General features: G+C 43.7%; 1 protein-coding gene across 1 annotated transcript in view; it reads right to left on the bottom strand.

The window, feature by feature from the left end:
* Positions 1 to 17,000: 17,000 nt before the first annotated feature.
* The window catches only part of FBN2 (fibrillin 2), a 255,478-nt gene continuing 252,991 nt past the window's right edge, over positions 17,001 to 19,487 (bottom strand). Inside the window, exon 65 of the mRNA XM_025860885.2 lies at positions 17,001 to 18,962. Within this exon, the coding sequence (XP_025716670.1) occupies positions 18,588 to 18,962 (375 nt within the window). The 3' untranslated portion in view covers positions 17,001 to 18,587. The remainder of the gene's footprint in view (positions 18,963 to 19,487) is intronic.

Genomic DNA, 19,487 nt, shown 5'->3' on the forward strand with positions numbered 1-19,487 from the left:
GTCTTTCTTTCAGAATTTGACAAATGATTGTAGAGACTCTCTGTTGCACATGTAGGATACATGGAGAAGTTCTTCAAGTCCCCATGTCAAAGTATTTTCAGAACACAAGAACTCGCCACTTAAAAAGGCAACACCACAATGGAAAATACTGTCATCTGTTTCTCATTATTTTCTTATCTGTGTCTCATCCTTCATTTTGATAGGTGTGGTTTTATTTTTAGACTCTTGTCTCTCTGACCTGAGGCTCTTACCCTGGTTTTCCATGCATGTTCACCCCTGTTTTCATCAGTGTGCTTTTAATGGGGGCTTGTTTGGGTTATTTACCTGGCTGCTCAAGTTTAAGTGTTACTGACTTTCCCTGGGCTGGGTCTGTGCTTAACGTATGTGTGTGAGGCGTGTTGCATTTGCAAGCAGCGTTTTAGGGTGAGGGCCGTTCCACTCAGCATTCCCCACGGGTAACATTTTTGAGTACCTTTTTTTTGAACCATCCTTGTGGTAAGTCTGATTCATGACTATCAGTGAATTTGGAAGACATGCCTCTTTTTTGGGAGCACGTTGGAGGAGGAGTTCATTTTGCTGCTGGTTTAAGAAAGAGATATGGAAGGCTATCAGGATATGTACTAATTGCTATCAGGATATTTACTAATTACTGAATTATTAATTTGCTTTCCAATACATGTCCTTTCTTTCTTCCTGAAGTTACTAGTACTGTTTCCTATAACTTGTCTTATTTTGCACATTGCCAGATATTTCCATTTTTCTTTTTCCTTTTCCTTTGTGAATGTATTACCACATGGTGGTGATGTGGTAAATTCAAGAAATTTAAGGACATCATCCAGATTTCTTGAATGTCCTTTTTCTTTTCTTCTTGTACAGGGTATGGGAAACTGGATGAATTGTGGCACTTTGTTTCCAAGGGCCTGGTTCATGTTCTGCATGTGAAATGGATGTGTAGAGAAGGGGATGGTTCTGAAAGCAAAATGGCCCTTGGGAAAATCTTGTGTTTGGATTACATTTTCATTGCTTAATGAAGTCTATGTGACTTCTAAATATTAAGAATCTTCCTTGGAGATGAAATACTTTTTCTCTCCATTTATCAGATAATTTTGATGCTGAACCAAGCTATACTTTGGGGCAATAGCTTCCCGGAGAGAAGACCCATTCTAATGGGGCTCACATCAAACTGGTGGTAGGAACCATTCAGGTCTCCAACTTGGAAGAAAAGTATGGTGGCTTAAAGAACTTCATTGCACCAGGGTCCCTAAACAGGGACACACTGAAATTGCCTGGTGTTTCTGCAGTGCCATTGGTTCAATGAGAGTGAAAGCTGTCCCCACAGGGGAATTCTGTCCTGGTCCTGGCACAGGACAACTGTGGTAGTTTGGAAAGGCTCAGTCACCACTCAGGGAAGTTCCTTATTCCAGTGTCATCTTTGACTCCCTTGTTTTTCCTTTACTCTCCCAAACCACTTTCACCAACAAATTTGGCGGACTCTACCTCAGATATATCCAGAAGCATCTCCTTTCCACCACCTCCACCATGTCCCTCCTCCCCTGGATTAATGCATTGACTTCCTCTCTGGTTCAACCTTTGCCCTTGTCTTTCCGGGGACAGTTTCCAGAGAAGCTCATTTACAGGGGTGATCAGATCATTTCATGTCTGCCTTCAAGCCCAGTAGCGGCTTCCCATTTCACTCAAAATAAGATTTAACTCTGATAAAATTCAGTCTCTTTATCAAGGCCTGCAAGTCCCTTCACCTCCCCCATGTCTTCACCCCCACTTTCCATCTATTTTCTCTGCATTCCCCCATATGGCCTTCTTGTTTCCATGCACTTGCCAAGTTCAGGTCTCCTTTGAGTCCTCTGCTCTTTCTCCTCTCTCTGCCTACAAGTTCTTTCCCCAGATTTTTACATGGCTGACTCTGTCATTCGGCTCTCAACTCCTCAGCCCTTCCCAGCTCTTCTCCCTGAGAGTCTTCACTGAGTTTTCTGCTTTCATTGTCCTTGTCACTGCCTGGCATTTTCTTGTTTACTCTTTGTATTTCTTGCCTCACCACTAGCTTATATAGTAGATGACATTGGGATCTCGGATATTTTTTCCTCACCAGATGCTCAGAACTTAAATAATGTCTGCACACTGCAGGCTCTTAGTACGGTAAATATTTTTGAGTGAATGAAGAAATCAAGAAAGAATACATTCTCAGTCGTACATATGGAAGATGGGAAACTGGAGAGAAATGGTCTTACTGCCTAGTAATGCTGCATTCTTTAGTCTTCATTAACGTATTCATTTCAGAACTCTTTCATTGCTTAGTATGTGCTAGCACTGTTTTAGGTCATGTCAGTACAGCATAAACCAGACCAGGCTTCTGCCCTCACAGTCATGGCATTTAAACTAAGGACCCAGAAAGCACATATCCAGGACATCAGATGGCTGTAGGTGCAGTAAACCAGATTAGGAGAATGCGTGGTGTCTGGATGGGCATGAGGATCTGCTATTTTTAAAATAAAGAGTCATCAGGAAAGGTGTCTCACAAGGGAACATTTGAAGAGAACAAGATACATGGCTGTGTGAAGAGAGTTCCAGGCGGGGCTTGTCTGAGACCCTAAGCAGAAGAAACCCGGGAGCTTCTGCAAACAGTACGGTTAGCTAAAGCAGGAATGGAGTGAGCAAAGGGAAGAATGATAGAAGTCAAAGAGTTGTGGGCATGGGAGCAGGGCACAGCGTGCCTTGGGGGCCATTGTGAGGTCTGCAGAGTTACTCTGGGTGACACGAGAAGCTGCAAGAAGGTTTGAACGGAATCCGACTTAACATTTTTCAGAGGTTGCTTTGGCTCCTGTGAGGTGAACGGACTGTGGCAGGGACAAGGGCAGCAGCAGGGAATGCAGCTGGGAGCCTGCTGTAGTAATTCCAGTGCGAGGTGACAGCAGAGGCAGCCCCGAGAGGTGGGGACGTGCTCACACGGGAAGGCAGTGCCCACAGGACGTGATGGAGAGTGTGAGCAGAGAGGAGGCAGGGTCACTCCTTGAATTCGGGACCGGATGATCTCAGAGGCCCCACCCGGCCCTAAGGATTCATACGTACCCGATAGGCAGTAGAAATAAACTCTCAGATTTGACAGGTAGACTTTGCAAAGTCTCACAAAAAATGGATTTATAAACACATTCACTTACTCTGGAGTGCTGCGTTGAGCCCGAGGAATCACACACCCAATTGGGTTCTCTCCAGCAGTTAGCTTGCTTTATCCCATGGCCCTTGAGTTCGTTAAATGACCAGATTTACCTTTCTGTAGCTGCTACTGAAAAGCTTAATGCTATATTTTATTGTTTTTGCGACATAACAAATCCCCCCAACCCTTAGCGTCTTAACACCCACTTAACTCATCGCTTCGTGGGTCAGCAGTTTGTCCTGGGCTCAGCTGAGTGGGTTTTCTGGCCTGGTTTACGTAGATGGGGACAGTCATCTGGTGGCTGTTGGTTCAGCCAGGGGTCTCCGGCAGACGAGGCTGGGGCTCCTCACGTGGAGGCTGCGTTCCAAGTGGTACAAGAGATCTCGAGAGCTGGCCTCAGAAGTTGGACCATGTCCCATCTTCTGCATTCTCTGGGTCATAGCAAGTCACATAGCAGCCCATGAGCTTCTCTTGATGGGAGGAACTACAAAGAATTTGTGGCCCTTTTTAATATACCACATGCCAAATGTGTGGGTTGGGAAAACTACACAGGAACTGATTGTACAAATTTTGTATTAACCTCACTTCTGGCTCCTTTATTGGTTCTATGCTTGTTTGCATTTTATTTCACTCCCCCGCCCCACTTCTTTGTTATCTTTCATACACATTATGAAACTCTCTTTAATACTGTTATTTATCAGACCTTACTATAATTTACAATTGGCTTTTTTACTTCTGTATCTGGGATGCTTTGTTTCAAAGAAGTTTCCCGTTAGCTTTATGTGAATTTCTGTCGTACTTCACACTTGCATGTGATCTCACGGTTAGGAGTGGAGGGAGCTAATATCAGGGTTTGGCTAGCACTCACTCCAAAGGCTGCCTCCATCTTCATGTGATGAAAAGAGGACGTTCCAGCATGTCAGAGCAGCAAACAGGAATTGTCTCCATGTACGCCATGGGAGGACTCTATGCTAGTTTCATCTCTGTGCTTTGATTAATGGACTTTCACACCCTTGTACTGGAAGGAAATGAGAACCTTGGAGCTGGAGGATTTTGGAAGAAACATGATCTTTGTGGTTTACTTCTTCTCCCAAGTAGCTGGAAAGTGAAACAGACCCAATTGTAAAAATGAACACTGATGTCCTTACCAACTGGAAAATGATCTGTCGTGATCAGGTTTCTTTGAGGGTTTCTTGCTGGATCTCCTGATGTCTAACTGCCAAGCCAGATTTCAGGAGAGCTATTGTGTTTTTGAAGACGAGCTTCTTCAGTTTCTCAGTTGGCTTTTCTGGGCATGGGGGCCACTGAAAAGAGCTCTTTCTCTAAAGAACTATAAGAAATGTATTTTTAATTTCTTAATTTTTTTATTTTTTTAATTGATACAAAGTTGACACAATGTTACATTAGTTTCAACTCTACACATTATGCTGTGTTTGCTGCAGGTATCACAATGTCATTGACTGTTTTCGCTGTGATGTGCCTTTCACCCCAAACCTATTCATTCCATTCCTGGAAGCCTGTACCTCCCACTCCCCTTCACCCATTCTGCCCACCCTCTCCCACCCACTCCCGGCAACCACAGGTTCTCTGTATAGGGGTCTGTTTCTGCCTGTTTGGTTGCTTGGTTGGTTGGTTTTTAGATTCCACATGTGAGCAAAATCATATCTTATTTGTCTTTCTCAGTCTGACTTATTTCACTTAGCATAATACCCTGTAGGTTCATCCATGTCACAAATGGAAAGATCGCTCTCTCTCTCTCTCTCTTTTTTAAATCTCCTCCTTTTTTATGGCTGAGTAATATTCTAGTGTGTGTGTGTGTGTGCATGTGTGTGTGTGTGTGTGTGACACACACACACACACATCATCTTTAATCATTTATCTATTGATGGGCACTTTGGTTGCTTCCATATCTTCACTATTGTAAATAATGCTGTAGTAAATATAGGGGTGCATATATTTTTCAAAAGAAATTCCTGGATCCTATGATTGTTCTATTTTTGATTTTTGGAGGCTCCTCTATACTGTTTTCCACAGTAGTTGCACCAGTTTGCATTCTCGCCAACAGTGCGTGAAGGTTCGTGTTTCTCCACATCCTTGCCAACACTATTTTCTCTTCTCTTCTCTTCTTTTTCCTTTCTGACAGGTATGCGATATCTCATCATGGTTTCAATTTGCATTTCCCTGATAATTAGTGATGTTGAATATCTTTTCATGCGTCTTTTGGCCATCAGTTTGTGTTCTTTGGAAAATATATTTTTTAACAAACTTTTTTTAAGATTTGTTTTTAAGTAATCTCTATATCCGACATGGGGCTCAAACTTACAACCCCGAGAGTAAGAGTTGCATGCTCTACTGGCTGAACTAGCCAGGCACCCCTGGAAAATGTCATTTTAGTTTTAAAAATTTGCCTTATTAAAAAGAATGGCAGGATTTGGATCGGAGCACCCCTTCTGTTGCCAGTGCTTTGGCTAAAACCTCTGTCAACTCTCACTTGAGTTACTACAATAGTCTCCCAGCTGCTTTCCCCACTTCCATCTTTGTCTCCCGACAGTCCGTTCACCTCACAGTAGCCAAAGTGACCCATCAGTGGATCCCAGATAACCAGTGTTCTTATTTCTTTCCCCACTCTAGATTAGAGTTTTGCTTATTTTAGCTTTTTCTATAAACGGAATCATTTTGTGAGTGCTCGTCTGTAAGCCTCTTTCACTCACCATGATATTTTGAGAGTCATCCTGTCATTGTGTTTATCAGTAGTTTGTTGATTTTTATTGCTGAGTAATATTCCATTGTATGAATGTGACACTTTATTCTCTTACTGATGGACATTTGGAATTTTTTCAGTTTTGAGCTGTTAGGAATAAAGCTGCAATGAAAAGTCTTGTATGAGTTTTCTTGTATATGTTCTCATTTGTTTTGAGTAAGTACATAGGAGTAGAAATCCTGGGTCAGAGTGTAGGTATATGGTTAGGTTTGTTTTGTTGTTGTTGTTGTTTGTTGTTGTTGTTTTAAGTGGGCTCCAGGCTAGGCGTGAGCTCACGACCCTGAGATCAAGACCTGAGCTGAGATCAAGAGTCAGAGGTTTAACCGACTGAGCCACCCAGGCCGCCCCTGTTTAGTTTATAATAGTGTCAGCACTTTACCAAAGTGACTGTAACATTTTATATTCCATTCAACAATTTATAAAAGTCTCATTGTTCTCAATCCTTGCCAACATTTGGTATTGTATTTTTTTTTTTTTTGTATTGTCAGTATTTTTTGTATTTTAGCCCTTCCGGTTGCTGTGTAATGGTATCATATTATTTAATTTTCATTTCACTTATAACTAATTATGTTAAAAACTTTTCCATGTACTTATTGGTTATTTTCATTTGTGAAATGTCTGTTCAATATTTTGCTCATTTTAAAATATTGGGTTATCTTTTTATTACCAAGTTGTAGCTGTTCTTTATATATCTTAGGTCTCAGCCCCTGTGCAATATGTGCTTTGTGAATATTTTCTCCCAGGCTCTGGTGTGCATATTTATTTTCCTAATGGTGTCTTTTGATGAGCAGAAGTTATAAATTTTGACAAAGTCTAAGTTATTAACTTTTTTTTTCTTTTAAGCTTTTGCTTTATTTTATTTTATTTTATTTTGGCTGTTATATTTAGATATATGATCCAGTTGGAGTTAATTTTTGTGTATGGTGTGAGGTGGGGGGCAAAGTTAATATTTTTAAGATGACTATTTGTTGAAAGTACTCTAGGTTTCTTATCAAGATTCCTTATAAAAATTGAGTACTTATGTATATTGCTCTTCTATTGGGCTGTGGCAAAATATTACAGACTTAGCAGCTTAAACAATACAGATTTATTGCTAGGGTTCTGTAGGTCAGAAGATGCGCCCAGGATTATCACTGGATTAAGTCAAGGTGTTGGGAGGGTTGTGCTCTTTTCTGGAGGTTCTAGGGAAGAATGTGTTTCTTTGCTTTTTCCAGGTTCTGGAGGTCACTCACATTCTTTGACTCGTGTCCCTCTTGTGGGTTGAGTTGTGTCTCTCAAAAAGATATGTTGAAGTCCTAAGCCCGGGTACCTGTGAATGCGACCCTACTTGGAAATAGAGTCTTTGAGGATGTGACTTAAATGCAAGATTTAAGTGAGGTCATCCTGGAGGAGAGTGGGCCCTTAATCGAATATGACCGGTATCCTTATAAGAAGAGAAGAGACACAGAGACACATACACGAGTGAGGACCACAATGTGATGACCGGCTGGAGACAGAAGAGCTCCATCTGCAAGCGAAGGAATGCAGAGGATTTCTGGCAAGCTACAGAGGCTAGGAAGAAGCGAGGGAGGATTCTCTCCTACAGGCTTCAGAGGGAACATGGCCTTGCTGACACTTTGATTTTGGACTTCTAGATTCCAGAACTATGAGACAATAAATTTCTGTCTAAGCCACCCAGTCATGGTGCTTTGCTATGGCAGCACTAGGAGATTAAAACCTCCCCCCTCCAACCCCTCCCCCCATATCCATTTTCAATGCAAACAGCGATGGATCCAGTCCTTTTCCATTGCTTTGCTCTGGTCCTTCGGTCTTCACATGTCCCCATGATCACAACCAGGAGGCTTCTCTTTCAGTCCCTTTGGGCTGCTACAACAAAACACCACAGACTGGGTGGCTTATAAACCAGAGATTTATCTCTCACAGTGCTGGAGGCCGGAAGTCTAAGATCAAAGTGCCCGCAAAATTCATTGTCTGGGGAGGATCTGCTTCCTGGTTCTGGGACAGTTGTTCTTTTGCTGTGTCCTCACATGGGAGAAGGAGACAGTTGAGCTTTCTGGGGTCTTTTTGATAAGGGCTCTAATCCCACGTGTGAGCGCTGTACCCTCCTGACCTAATCACCATTCAGAGGCCCCACCAGCTAATACTATCACCTTGGGGATTAGGATTTCAACATACAAATTTTCGGAGGATACAAACATTCAGTTTATAGCAGATTCTCTGATTCTCTATCTTTTTTTTTTTAAGATTTATCTATTTGAGAGAGAGAAAGAGTGAGCATGAGGGGGGGGGGGGCAGAGGAAAAGGGAGAGAATCCGCAGGCAGGCTCCCCGCTGAGCACAGAGCCTGACACAGGGCTCGATCCCAGGACCCTGAGATTGTGACCTGAGCCAAAATCAAGAGTTGGCTGCTTAACTGACTGAGCCACCCAGGGGCCCCACAGATTCTCTGCTTTTAAGGGCTCATTTGATTACACGGGTTCACCTAGATAATTAGGATAATTTCCCCATGTTAAGATCCTCAGCCTTTAAGCATAACTGCAAGGTCCCTTTTGACCTGTAAAGTAACCTATTCAAAGGCTCTGGGTATAGACATTTTGGGGGCGCTATTAGTTTGTCTATCATAACTTACATTTTCAAATCTTCTGTAGCAAATTAAAAAATTTTTTTTATATTCAGAAATTAAAAACAAATGTCATTTTAAAAAATAAAAGAATCTCAGATTGGGTTAAAAAAAAAAAAAAAGGAGCCGGAAAAAAAAACCTCTTCCCGTGAAACATATAAAATAATATTAATAAGCTTCGACCATGAAATTACTGTTTCTTTGTTAACTTGTTAATATATATGAATATTAGTTTAATTACTGTGTTTGGGCTTACCTGTTAACGCATATAAACGTTAAGTTTAGGATAGTTAGTTATATATTTGGGCAAGCATATATTGCAGGGCGTTCCTTAATGTGCTAATTTTATAAAAAGTCTTTATTACATGGGGTGTACACCCAAGAAGTTCATTACGAATATAGTACAGGTTTGGAGAAATTACATTGTCCTAAAGTGGCTTCAATCAATAATAACTTTGGTTTTATAAAGGTCACCTGATCCATTTTCTTAAGGAAAATAAATTTAACACAGATTAAGTAATTATTCCTGCATTATGATATCACAATTGCAAGCTTCAGATCATCTCTTAAAGACAGCTTTCTAATCATTTTAAAAAGCAGTATGGTAATTTCTTTATGAAGATCTTGAACAGACATCTATAAGATGAGTGAAAATAACCAGCTGCCCTAACACCCTGCAAATGAGTAGCTGTGGCCTGGGAAACACAACTGTAGTACAGCCCCACTCGAAAAATGCTGGGTCTCAAAACGATTCAGGTGACCCTGGAGAGTTCATGCTTTGGAAATCTGTGCTAAATTAAGAACACACGTAGGTCAGAGATGCACGCAAGAAATTTAAATAAAATTGCTTGATAAAAATGTGAGTGTGGAGAAAAAATCGATATTAAATCAATATATTATTTTAGATAGGATTGCAGTTTTTAAAGTTATGTAACTAAATAGAGAGAAAATAAAATTTAATTACATACACTTCCTAAAATTTATAGATTGTTTGGCCCCACACTCCCTCTTTATCTGTAACAGTCTCTCTCCACTGGGAAAAGGGGCGCTTGCCTTACTCTTGGGGCTGCCTCATATTCAGGGGTGTGTGTTTGTGTTACATTAGGAGGCATGATTCGTCTGCTGCCTGGTCAGGTGGCGGCTTTGGATGGAGTCGGGAGCAGGGGCTCGGAAACACAACGCCTCGCCCGGCTCTCTCTGATTCCAGGCTGACTGCGGTTTCCTCTTCTGAAGAGGGGTTAGGCATTTAGGTTTCTTGTGGTAGAAATAGCTCTCAGGAGGACCCCGGAGGGTTGCGCACATGTCACTAGCTCTCCCTTCATCCGCCCCTGAAAGAACCTTCAAGGGAAGGAGGGAAGTGGGTATTTGTAGTATATGGAAAAGATCTATGCTGTCAAGCAAATCGCTTTTACTATCAATAGCAAAATGGAGCTTACAGATACACAGACGTTCAGGTATGTGGTTATCTTTCCCCTATTTTGTTTTTGCTATAAAACAAATACAAGGGCAAAGTAACACACGTAAAGCAGATAAAAACAAATTTAAAACAGACCAGAAAGCTTTTTTTTTTTTTTTTTTTTTTTTTTTCTGTTCTGAGGACTGTGTGTTGCAGGACCAAGGAGACAAGGGTGAAGAATTAACTGCAAGGTTGCTGGAGAAATAGCTGACCTAACTGGCATTTGGAGAAACTGGTTCTTTAAGATGTGAACTGGCTTTGTTAGGCCAAATGCATTTATTCTTTCAAAAATGTCTGGTGTAATTATTTATTCTACACAAAGCTTCACATGCATGTACTCAGTCAGCCCACGGCACAGTTGAGTGGAATATTGCCGGAAAAACAGAGGATGACAGCAGGGAAAGAAATTTAATTAAAGTGCCTGACACAGAACCACAGCTTTTGATTTCTCTCTCTTCTCTTTAGCTGGGCTATTTCCACTCTTTTGGGGGCTGCTGGGCTGACTCCTTGGGGATCATGAATGGTTTCTCTTACCGCCATTTTTCTCGGTCCTTTGTGGAATGCAAGAAAACTAGCTCCTGGGCAGAGGGCGCCCCACTTTCCCCCCGGCTCGGAAACAAAGGGGCCTGTCCGTGGTTGATGTCTCCACTCCTGAGCCCAGCACAGCCCTGCCCACCGCCGTCCTGCCCCAACTAGAGTGGTGCGGAGGATGTGGGAAATCGTGAAAAGAAGTGGGTTCACAAGAGCTTTGTGTGGCCCCACCCTGGCTTAGTTATTCAGGGCTATTAGAGGGCCCAGGAGATTGGACTGAGGAAAACATCAGGCTTCCTTCCTGACATCATTAGAGTTGGTCTGTTGTGTGCTCTCTATATATCGTAGGCCATGTGCTTGGAGATTTCCATGCTTGTAATGCTCCTAACAGTCCTAGGAGTTTGAGTTCTTAAGATGTAAGTAATAACTATTCTGACAATAAAAGTAATTGACTATAATGTTAGCTCAGAACATTTTGGGAACACTGAAGAACCAGGCTTAGACAGAAGGCGGAATGGGTCAGCTCCCGGGATCTGGATGGCAGGAGGTGACCCAGAGTTTCATTGGGGGGCCCTTAGTTTGAACGTGAGAACTGTTTTTTGCTCTTGTTTTATTCTGCTCAAGGTCACATTCCAAGGAGAGAGACCCCAGTGGTACAGGTAGAGACCCCTGATGTCCCAGTATGACTGTCTGTGATTGCAGCTGGGTAGTGAGTGACCCAAAGCACAGTTGGTAATTTGTCACAGGAATTCCCGGGAAAGGGTGATGCAGATGGGCCCCCCACAGAGACTTACAAAGCTTAACAGAACTTGACTAATTCCACCCAGGGAATGACCGGTAGCCTGGATACACACCCGGTTCTTTTTGCCTGAAAGGCTACCCTTTTCCCCGTCCGCCATGCCACCTTTCAGGTCTGTGGGTGGAAAAGGATCCTGTACGTGGTTGGTTTTCTCACTGCTGGCAACAGAGTGACTCACATACCGAAAGAGATAAAAACTGGAGGCTGTGAAGGGAGAAGATAGATTTTGTGAGCAGATAACTCTCATGATTCTTTTCTCAAATACCTTCCTATCTAGGCATCCTTGACACTCTCTTCTGGTTTTATGACCACCTCTCCACTTTTTCTTTCCCTCAGGTGCTTGGACATCTCCGATTCTATTTTTGGATAGAATTTCCTAGGGCTTGGGCTTAGGTCCTCTTCTCTTCATCAGCTCTCATCCATACACCAGTGACCCCTCATTAGCTGTTGACTACAGGGGAAGGTCCAAATGGCTCAGCATCACCGTGGGGTCCCTCACACCCGAGCCCCACCCTACCCAGTAATCCTGTCTTTTGTTCTTCATGGCGCCATCACTCAAGGCCCACTGGCCTGCCTTTCCCTGTTCCAGGAGGCCACCAACATTGTCCCTTCCAACACTTGGGCATGCTATTCTATCTTGCAGGTACTCCTTCCTCCTCTCTACCTTGAATCCAAATCTGCCTTGTTCTCTGAGGTCCAGCTCGATTCCCACCATCCCTGGGAAATCAGCTCTGGCAGCTCTAGATTTCAGTGACCACTCCCTTGGCCAAGACGAGTGTAGGCCATTTGAGTTGTTCACCACGGCCCTTAACCGCGGTACCATTTTATAATCTTGTCCGCTTATCTTGTTTCTCTGAATTGACCATCAACTTTTGAGGGCAAGATCCCTTTAGGACTGGATAATATGTGTCCAACAAATATTCATGGACCTACTTTGTTTCAAAACTAAGAACAGTGTAAGCATTCTGTGAGAAGAGAAGGTATCGGTTTTTTTCTCCCACGCACAACACTACAGAACGGCAGCCAGTCCAGGTTTGGATGAGGATCCCCTCATGTGAAAAATCCAGATTACAGGTCAGCCTTCCCAAAGAGCCTTTCATTTGGCTCTCATCCTGGATGAGATCCATGAGGCTTCCTAGAAAGTTGCAAAAAAAAGCAACATAAATCAAGAAAGCCCTCCAAAATGATGGGAAGATCCTTCCAGAATGATCGCCAGAAATGTGTTCAGATTTCCGGTAACATCGTTACCATGAAACCACCCACTCCTTGGACAGGGTCCAGTTCCCCCGGGAGGCTCCTCACGGTCCGTGCTGGCTCATTACTACTGAAGGTGGTGGACTCTGGAGAGTCTTAGAGTCCTCGGCTTCCCTTCATTGTTCAATCACAGTTCTTGCACAGTTCTTGGCTCTGTGACTGACCTGGAATGTGAGTTAACTAAGATGTAGGCTCATCCCAGGTGCTGGTACAGGGCTATGGGTCCTAGGCCCCAGCCTCAGGTCCCATACCCACAAACGCACAGGCCTGAGGCTCTAAATCCACCACTGCACAAACAGGCTTCCCAGTGGCACAGGAGTGCCCGGGTCCAGTCGAGTGGAAGCAAGGGGGTAAACCCGGGAGCAGAAACCGCTGAGGCTTAAGCAGGCCCCGGGGTTGCTTTTCTGACACTTTTTCAGGAGTTGGCCGGTCCCAGCATATACCGCTATTTCATTAATGCAACTCACGCATGGAACAGTGGTTGTCTGGGGAAGGCTATTAATGTTCACTTTCCCTATGGCTTGCTCTAAAAATCATGTACAGCGTTTTCCTGTTTTCCTTTGGAAAATGTCTACACTACATCCTGACATTTAATATGCAGTCCTAATGGGGGTGACTAATGGGAGCTGTTGGTTGTTGGCTATTTCAAAAGTAAGCCAACTTAATCTAGTAATATCTTTTTTAGGCTCACAGGAAAAAGGGGGGAAAATGACAATTAAGTAACACAAGCAACCAGTGTGCTTTCTTTAGGCACACTTCGTAAAACAAATGTGTATTTGTTTTCAAAGTTTTGGAGGCCTGGTTTAAATAACACGTTTAGCCCTTTGAAAACCTGGGCTATCGAGGGCTTTTAAAGACGTACATGGTTGGGGGGGTGGGGCGCGACTCTGTGGCAGGCCAGTGTCTTGGTGTTCCGGTGTGCACACAGATCTCTGGTCTACAGGAGGCTGGGAGCAGTCACACTGAAGGTAGGGTAGACAAAACACAAACCAGTGCTGGAATCGTGCTTGGAAAACATTTGTGGATTCAGTGTGAGCCAAAACCATGGGAACTGGACTATATCCTCGGGGTTTAAAAGAAATCCAAATAGGCTTACCATGTCGTGGAAATAGGAATAGCACCAGACGACAAGCGGGCAGCCAGGGCTCTGGTCTCACCTCCACGGAAACGAGCAATGCAATTAGCTGGGTTACAGCTCTGGGTCTCAGTTGCCCCACAGGTAATATGAGGAGGCTTCTAAAGGGCTTTCTAGCTCTGATATTCCATGACACCAAATCATCCTACAAAGGGTTATCCTATGTCTGTGTTCTCTTTCGTGTCTGGTTTCCTTGGGCTCTGTAGATGCGAGGACTCTGGCTGTATCTGTGGCCCAGGCTTCCAGGGCTGTAGCCCACGACTCTAGAAAGCAAAGAGCAGGGTGGAGATTGTAGACGCTCGTGAGCACGCCGGGACTGCCAAAGAGTCCCTCGAGGTGCAGACCATTTAGGAGACATGGCCGGGATGCTCTTTATCTGGATGTGGTCCTACAAGTCTGTGGGAAGGCCCAGGTTTCAGGGCCCTGCTTAGGAAGGAGCTTTGTGTGAATATGGGGCACATTCTCCCGCTAGGGGCTTTGGTCACAGCGGGAGGAAGAGCACGAGGTTACTAAGTGTGGGCCGCGGGCCCGGCCCTATGTCGACCATGCAGCCTGTCCTGTCTCACTCAGTCCTCTCAGCCACGTGCTAGGGAAACATCACCCTAGGTAAGAACCCAAGGCTCGGGGAGGTTGGGTAGCTTGTCAGAGGAGAAGGAATCCAACACTGGTGTGCTGAGTGATGTCAGCATTGTGTCTTCTCCCCCTTTTATTTACTACTTGCACCTTACGCCAGGACACCCGGGGGATTTCTACCCACCAGTGCATCCCAAAGTGGGTGGATAGGATTTCAGAGGGGGCTTCAGATCCAGGGGAGCCAAGGGAGCCTGCCCCAACCCACGTGCCAAACTCGGGTCAGTCTGATGTGAAGGTTTCTTTCTTTTACCTGCAAGCTGATCCTGCCTTAGGGGTCGACGTGCTGAATTTAAGGAGCTGTATGTACATCCTATTTTAGGACTCCACTGTTCTGCATTGCTGAAGAACAATGAATTTTCAAGAAGAATTTGGGTCAGAAATACATACTTCTTCTTAAGCAAGAACACCATAGCTTTGTATTTATTTGGGAGAGCAATCATGGTTTAAACAGAACAAAACAAAACAAAAACCCAAAAAACCAGAAGCGAGATATCAAAAGCAGGCTGGCTGAGATTGCAAACGGCTGTCCCGCTCACTCTCTGGGCGGTGTTAATGAGTCTCCATGTTTCCCCTGTCTCTCCAGAAGTAAAGATGCCTAAAGTTACTTTTTTTTTTTTTTTTTTAAACATGGTGCTATGTTTCAGTCTTTCCCAGTGGATTTGTTTTTGTCTTTAGACAGCTGCCAGTAATTGCCACAAGGTCCCAGAGATGTGTGATTTAGACTCTGTCCAAAGTTCTTTGGAGCATGAAAGAAAGTGGCTATTTGAATAAATTATGTATATTCTCTTGTGGACTACTGTAAATCAGGAGTACAAATGAGCCACAAGCGGCATGGAACGGAGTGAATGGAATTGGTTGTCTTTCAGAGAGACAGGAACATTTTTTAAAAATTTCCAGTTTATTCTAGAGGAGCATGAATATTTCTGTGCCATTAAAGTGAACCCTATGAAATGGCCATTCTGTAGGTCAAACATGGCAAAAGGTTGGCGATTCCTCATGGTTCATTTTAACATATGAATTGACCTGTTTTCCCTGAGCACTAAGGATGGGAATGTAAAGGTTGGTAGGACTCAGTTAGATTGATGCTCTGTCATTTTAGCTGTATTTTCCACCCACCACCCCAAGCATTTATTTTGTGAACCAAGAAAGCAATGAATGCAAAATAAAACCTCGGGTTATTGAGAAGGGACAGACTGTAACGAATGATCCTGTTTGATATTCCTAGATAGTGTAAAAAGGGCAGGTGTTTGAATTTAGAGTAAAATCCCTGGATTATTTTCATTGTTCCTGTGCAAACATGACCATCAGCTTTCATCTTCCACGAGTATTAAGAAGAACTAAATTTTTTTTAAAAAAGTCCAAGCCTAAATGTTAATGGAAAGAGAATTCTTGTCATCTGAAAACCAAATTATTGCTTATTATTACTAATACAGGTACCCACTGGATTTAGTATATATATCTGGGCTTACTTTTGTATAACTTAGCCAAAGTAATTTCTGAGGGGACACTTTGTGAGAATGACAAAAATGATAAAAAGTATATCATTAGCAGTTAGTTACCAGAGACACAAATTAATCATGGCTGTGTCAGGGCTCAGGGTGAGAGAATTTTAATAAGGCAGCCAGAGGTGCCTGAGAAGGTTCTTCTAGGAGTGTCTTGAGGTAGTCATTTCTTTCCAGTACGTTCTGTGGAAAGCCCTGAATGGTCTTTTATCTTTTCCGTGTAAAGTGCCTGATGGTGTGGATTCTCAAACTTCCCTTAAGAGCAGGTTATTTTAGGCAAACTTAAGAGTGTTGTGGCTCACAGTTCAAAGTTAGAGTCGAATTTGGTTCCAGGTGATTTCACATTATGAGCGCTCCTGCTGTAGCACTAACAGATGTCAGATGACACTCAGTATGTATGTTAAGATACAAGGCGTGCCCCTGAGGCAAATACTTTCCTTGCTGATAGGCAGAGGGCAGCATTAGGATCGGTCACATTTCCTTGTTTTCATCCCTCGGATGAAGAAGTTGAGCACACGGATTCTCAAACTTTGCACTGAATTGACTTCTAAGACATTTCTGTGCTCGTTTCAACAGTGTATCAGAAGGGAAAAAAAAGGTTTCAGTTAGGTGACTTGTCGTATCTGGCCACTTACCCACCGAGGGAAGTCTGTAAACACTGTAAGAGATAGGAAGCTTTGGATTCTTTTGGATGAGGAGACACCATTTGGCCCCGGGGTATGCTCAGTGTGTACTGTTGCCTAAAAACTCAAGGTCAGGAAAAGCCTTAAAGAAGAAAGCCTCAGAGAATGTTGTACTTCCTCACAGGTCCTTTAACACAGAGGTCCTCAGAGCCTACGTGGGGATGACATGAAGAGATTCTCAGGTCTCTAGAAAGATGGGGGGCTCCGAGGCGACCTAGAACCTATGGGGAAGGGAACGACCTACTGCCTTAGTTTTGTCCTACTTGAAGAGGGCTTTACGTTGTCTTCGTCACTTGAACACTCCTGTGTCACAGGCTGGACAGCATTCTCTCGTTTTCCTGTAACTGGGCCTGGCTCTCCTCCTGGCCCTTTCAGACAGGTCTCGGTAGGCAAAGCCCCCAGCGCCTCCCACCCACACAGCGGAGGCTGTAGTCTCATCAAACTCTCAGCCAGCCAACTACCCCAAAATAAGCTTTATTGCAAGAAAAGTGTCATATTTGATACATAGACCTACAAAAACAAACAAAACCAAAAACCATAAGTTTTTCCTCACAAACACTTGATTACAAATTTACAGTTTCTTTTTTTAGGTATTAAAACAACACAAAACCCCCAACTGGATAGAATTGGTTATGAATCTTTCTTTGGTCAGCACGGTGTGAGAGGAACAACCCGGAGCCTGCATGTGCTTGGGCCATTTCACAGATGAGGTTTGGGCACTGGGCCAGGGACAGGTTCTTGGGTTGAGAAGTAGGCGGGGCCGTCCTTCTATCAGCACGTCCTGGTACAGAATCTTTTTAAATGACTAAAGCAAACTAAACATCAGTTCATTGTACAAACATCTCTCATACACAATAGGCTATGATAAAACGAGGCATATGGTGTATAACTACAGTATTAATGAAAATTCTAAAAAAAAAATGGATTTAAAACAACAACAACAACAACAACAACATATATTCCTCGGCTGTACTGCATGATTTGTTTGCACATATGGCAATCCTGAAACAGCTTGAACATAATAAATGCACCATTAATCTAAGACAGCACCAAACACTACAGAACGCCAGGCGTTCCTTGGCAGAGGACCGGGCTGTGCCTCGGCGGCTGCCGGGGCCCCAAGAGCGCGGCCCACCCTGGGTAGGAATGAGGTGTTGTGGGGAGCACGCGTGCTTCCGTGAGGTTATACGAAGGAAATACAGTACGGTTTGGCCTGCAACGCTACTGGTCTAACAAGCAGTCAAGGTATTTTGCTACAGTGGTTACGCTTCATCTGCGGTTGCCTGGTGTGTCCGGTGGTGGGAACGATCATCGTCACCACGAGTTGCTCTGGGTTTGAGCTCCTTTCTGAAGGATCTAATGACTCGGCCGTCTTTTAAGTTATTGACTACGCTGCCCTTACAGCTCTGGGAGGCTTTCTTTAAAAATCATCAGATGGGTACCAGTTGGACCCCTGGCAGAAAACCAAAAGGAAACCTCTCTTGAATCTACTGGATTTTTAAAAAGCACCTCTAAAAGAAATAAGCTCAAATTTATAAATCTAAAGAAAAACAAGTGAGTTTCCCTTTTTGTTTACATAGTTTGTTCATTTCTCCATATATTACTGCATTAAAAATAAATAAACATCTATATTTTTTTTTTAATTAGCAACTATAGCAAAATACCCAAAGTGTTACAGACTGCTAACAGGAAAAAAAAAAAAAAGCTCACATTATTTTTGTGCATTTAGTGCCATATGCTGATCTCTTGAACATTTAGTTTTAGTTTTCTTTTAATATATTTTTAAAGTGAAGTTATATAAAAAAAAAAAAATACAGTAACCACGGTTGCCTTTGTACTCAAATCTTTGGCCACACCAGAGTCTCAATTACCCCTCCCTGTGAGGGTCAACATTGCGCAGTCTGAAGACAGGGAGGAAAGAAACAAAAGTTGTCTTTTTTTTTTTTTTTTTTTTTTCCCCTCTTTGCAATTAGTCACTGATTTCTCTGAGGCTGCTGCGGGCTGGTTGTGCAGGGACTGGAGCCCAGGACCAAGTCTGTAAGGGCTTAATAGAGCTGAATCTGCAGCCTCATCCGGAGAGCCTCCCCGAGCTCCCCTAGGAGGTAGTCATCCTCATTGTGGTCTTCCAGTTTCTTAAGCTCCTTCTTCTTGTAGAGAGGGATGCTAGTGATTTCCAGTGTGTATGTGCCGGGCACGAGCTTCCTCCTGGCCGTGTGCAAGTAGCTGAGCCCGTTTCTTTGGTGGATGCGGAAGATGCCCTCGTCGTTCCCTTGAGAGATGACGTAGCGGATGTGGTTGTTGAGGGGCTCGATGGCGGGCATGAGTTCTAGGATGTGCTCCTTCGAGCCAAGGCCGGAGAGGTTGAACTTCATTCTCATGGGGCTGTCCATGTCGACGCTCTCTAGGCTGACGTGTTCAACCTGGAGAAAGAGCAGGAAAGGACGGGGGAGGAGACTCTAAGGCACACGCAGAGGGCTCTGTGTGCTCGCCGCACCACGAGTGCTTGCACAGGAGGCTCCTGTGCGGCCCTGTCGGCTGAGGGGAGAGGTTAGTTCCCCTGGGCGTGGTCTGTGGAGATCTTTACAGCCTCTCATTCACCTGGTCCAGGTGACAGGGCTGAACCTACAGAGAGCATTCACATTGCAAAATATTTTTGATGAGTCTATGGAATAACAAGCTTGTTAATAAAAAAATAAGAAATGATTGTAATTTTTTTTTTTTTTTTTTTTTGTGGCTGGAGTCTAAACTAGAAGTGCGGCTCTTAGCCAACAGTAGGGATGGTCCCCAGAGCAATCTGCACTCTGAAGGCCTGGTGTGATCTGTAAGGCCCCCACAGCCATGGGCACACAGAGGGACCTGCCGAGTCCTGGGCTTGGGTTTGAGTCAGCTTTGGTAAAAAAAAAAAGAAACAGTGGGGCCGGGCCCAGATAAACCAAGTCTCACTT

Source organism: Callorhinus ursinus, unplaced genomic scaffold, assembly GCF_003265705.2.
Source record: "Callorhinus ursinus isolate GAN/ISIS: 27379988/994484 unplaced genomic scaffold, GSC_fseal_2.0 scaffold30, whole genome shotgun sequence".
NCBI lineage: Eukaryota > Metazoa > Chordata > Mammalia > Carnivora > Otariidae > Callorhinus > Callorhinus ursinus.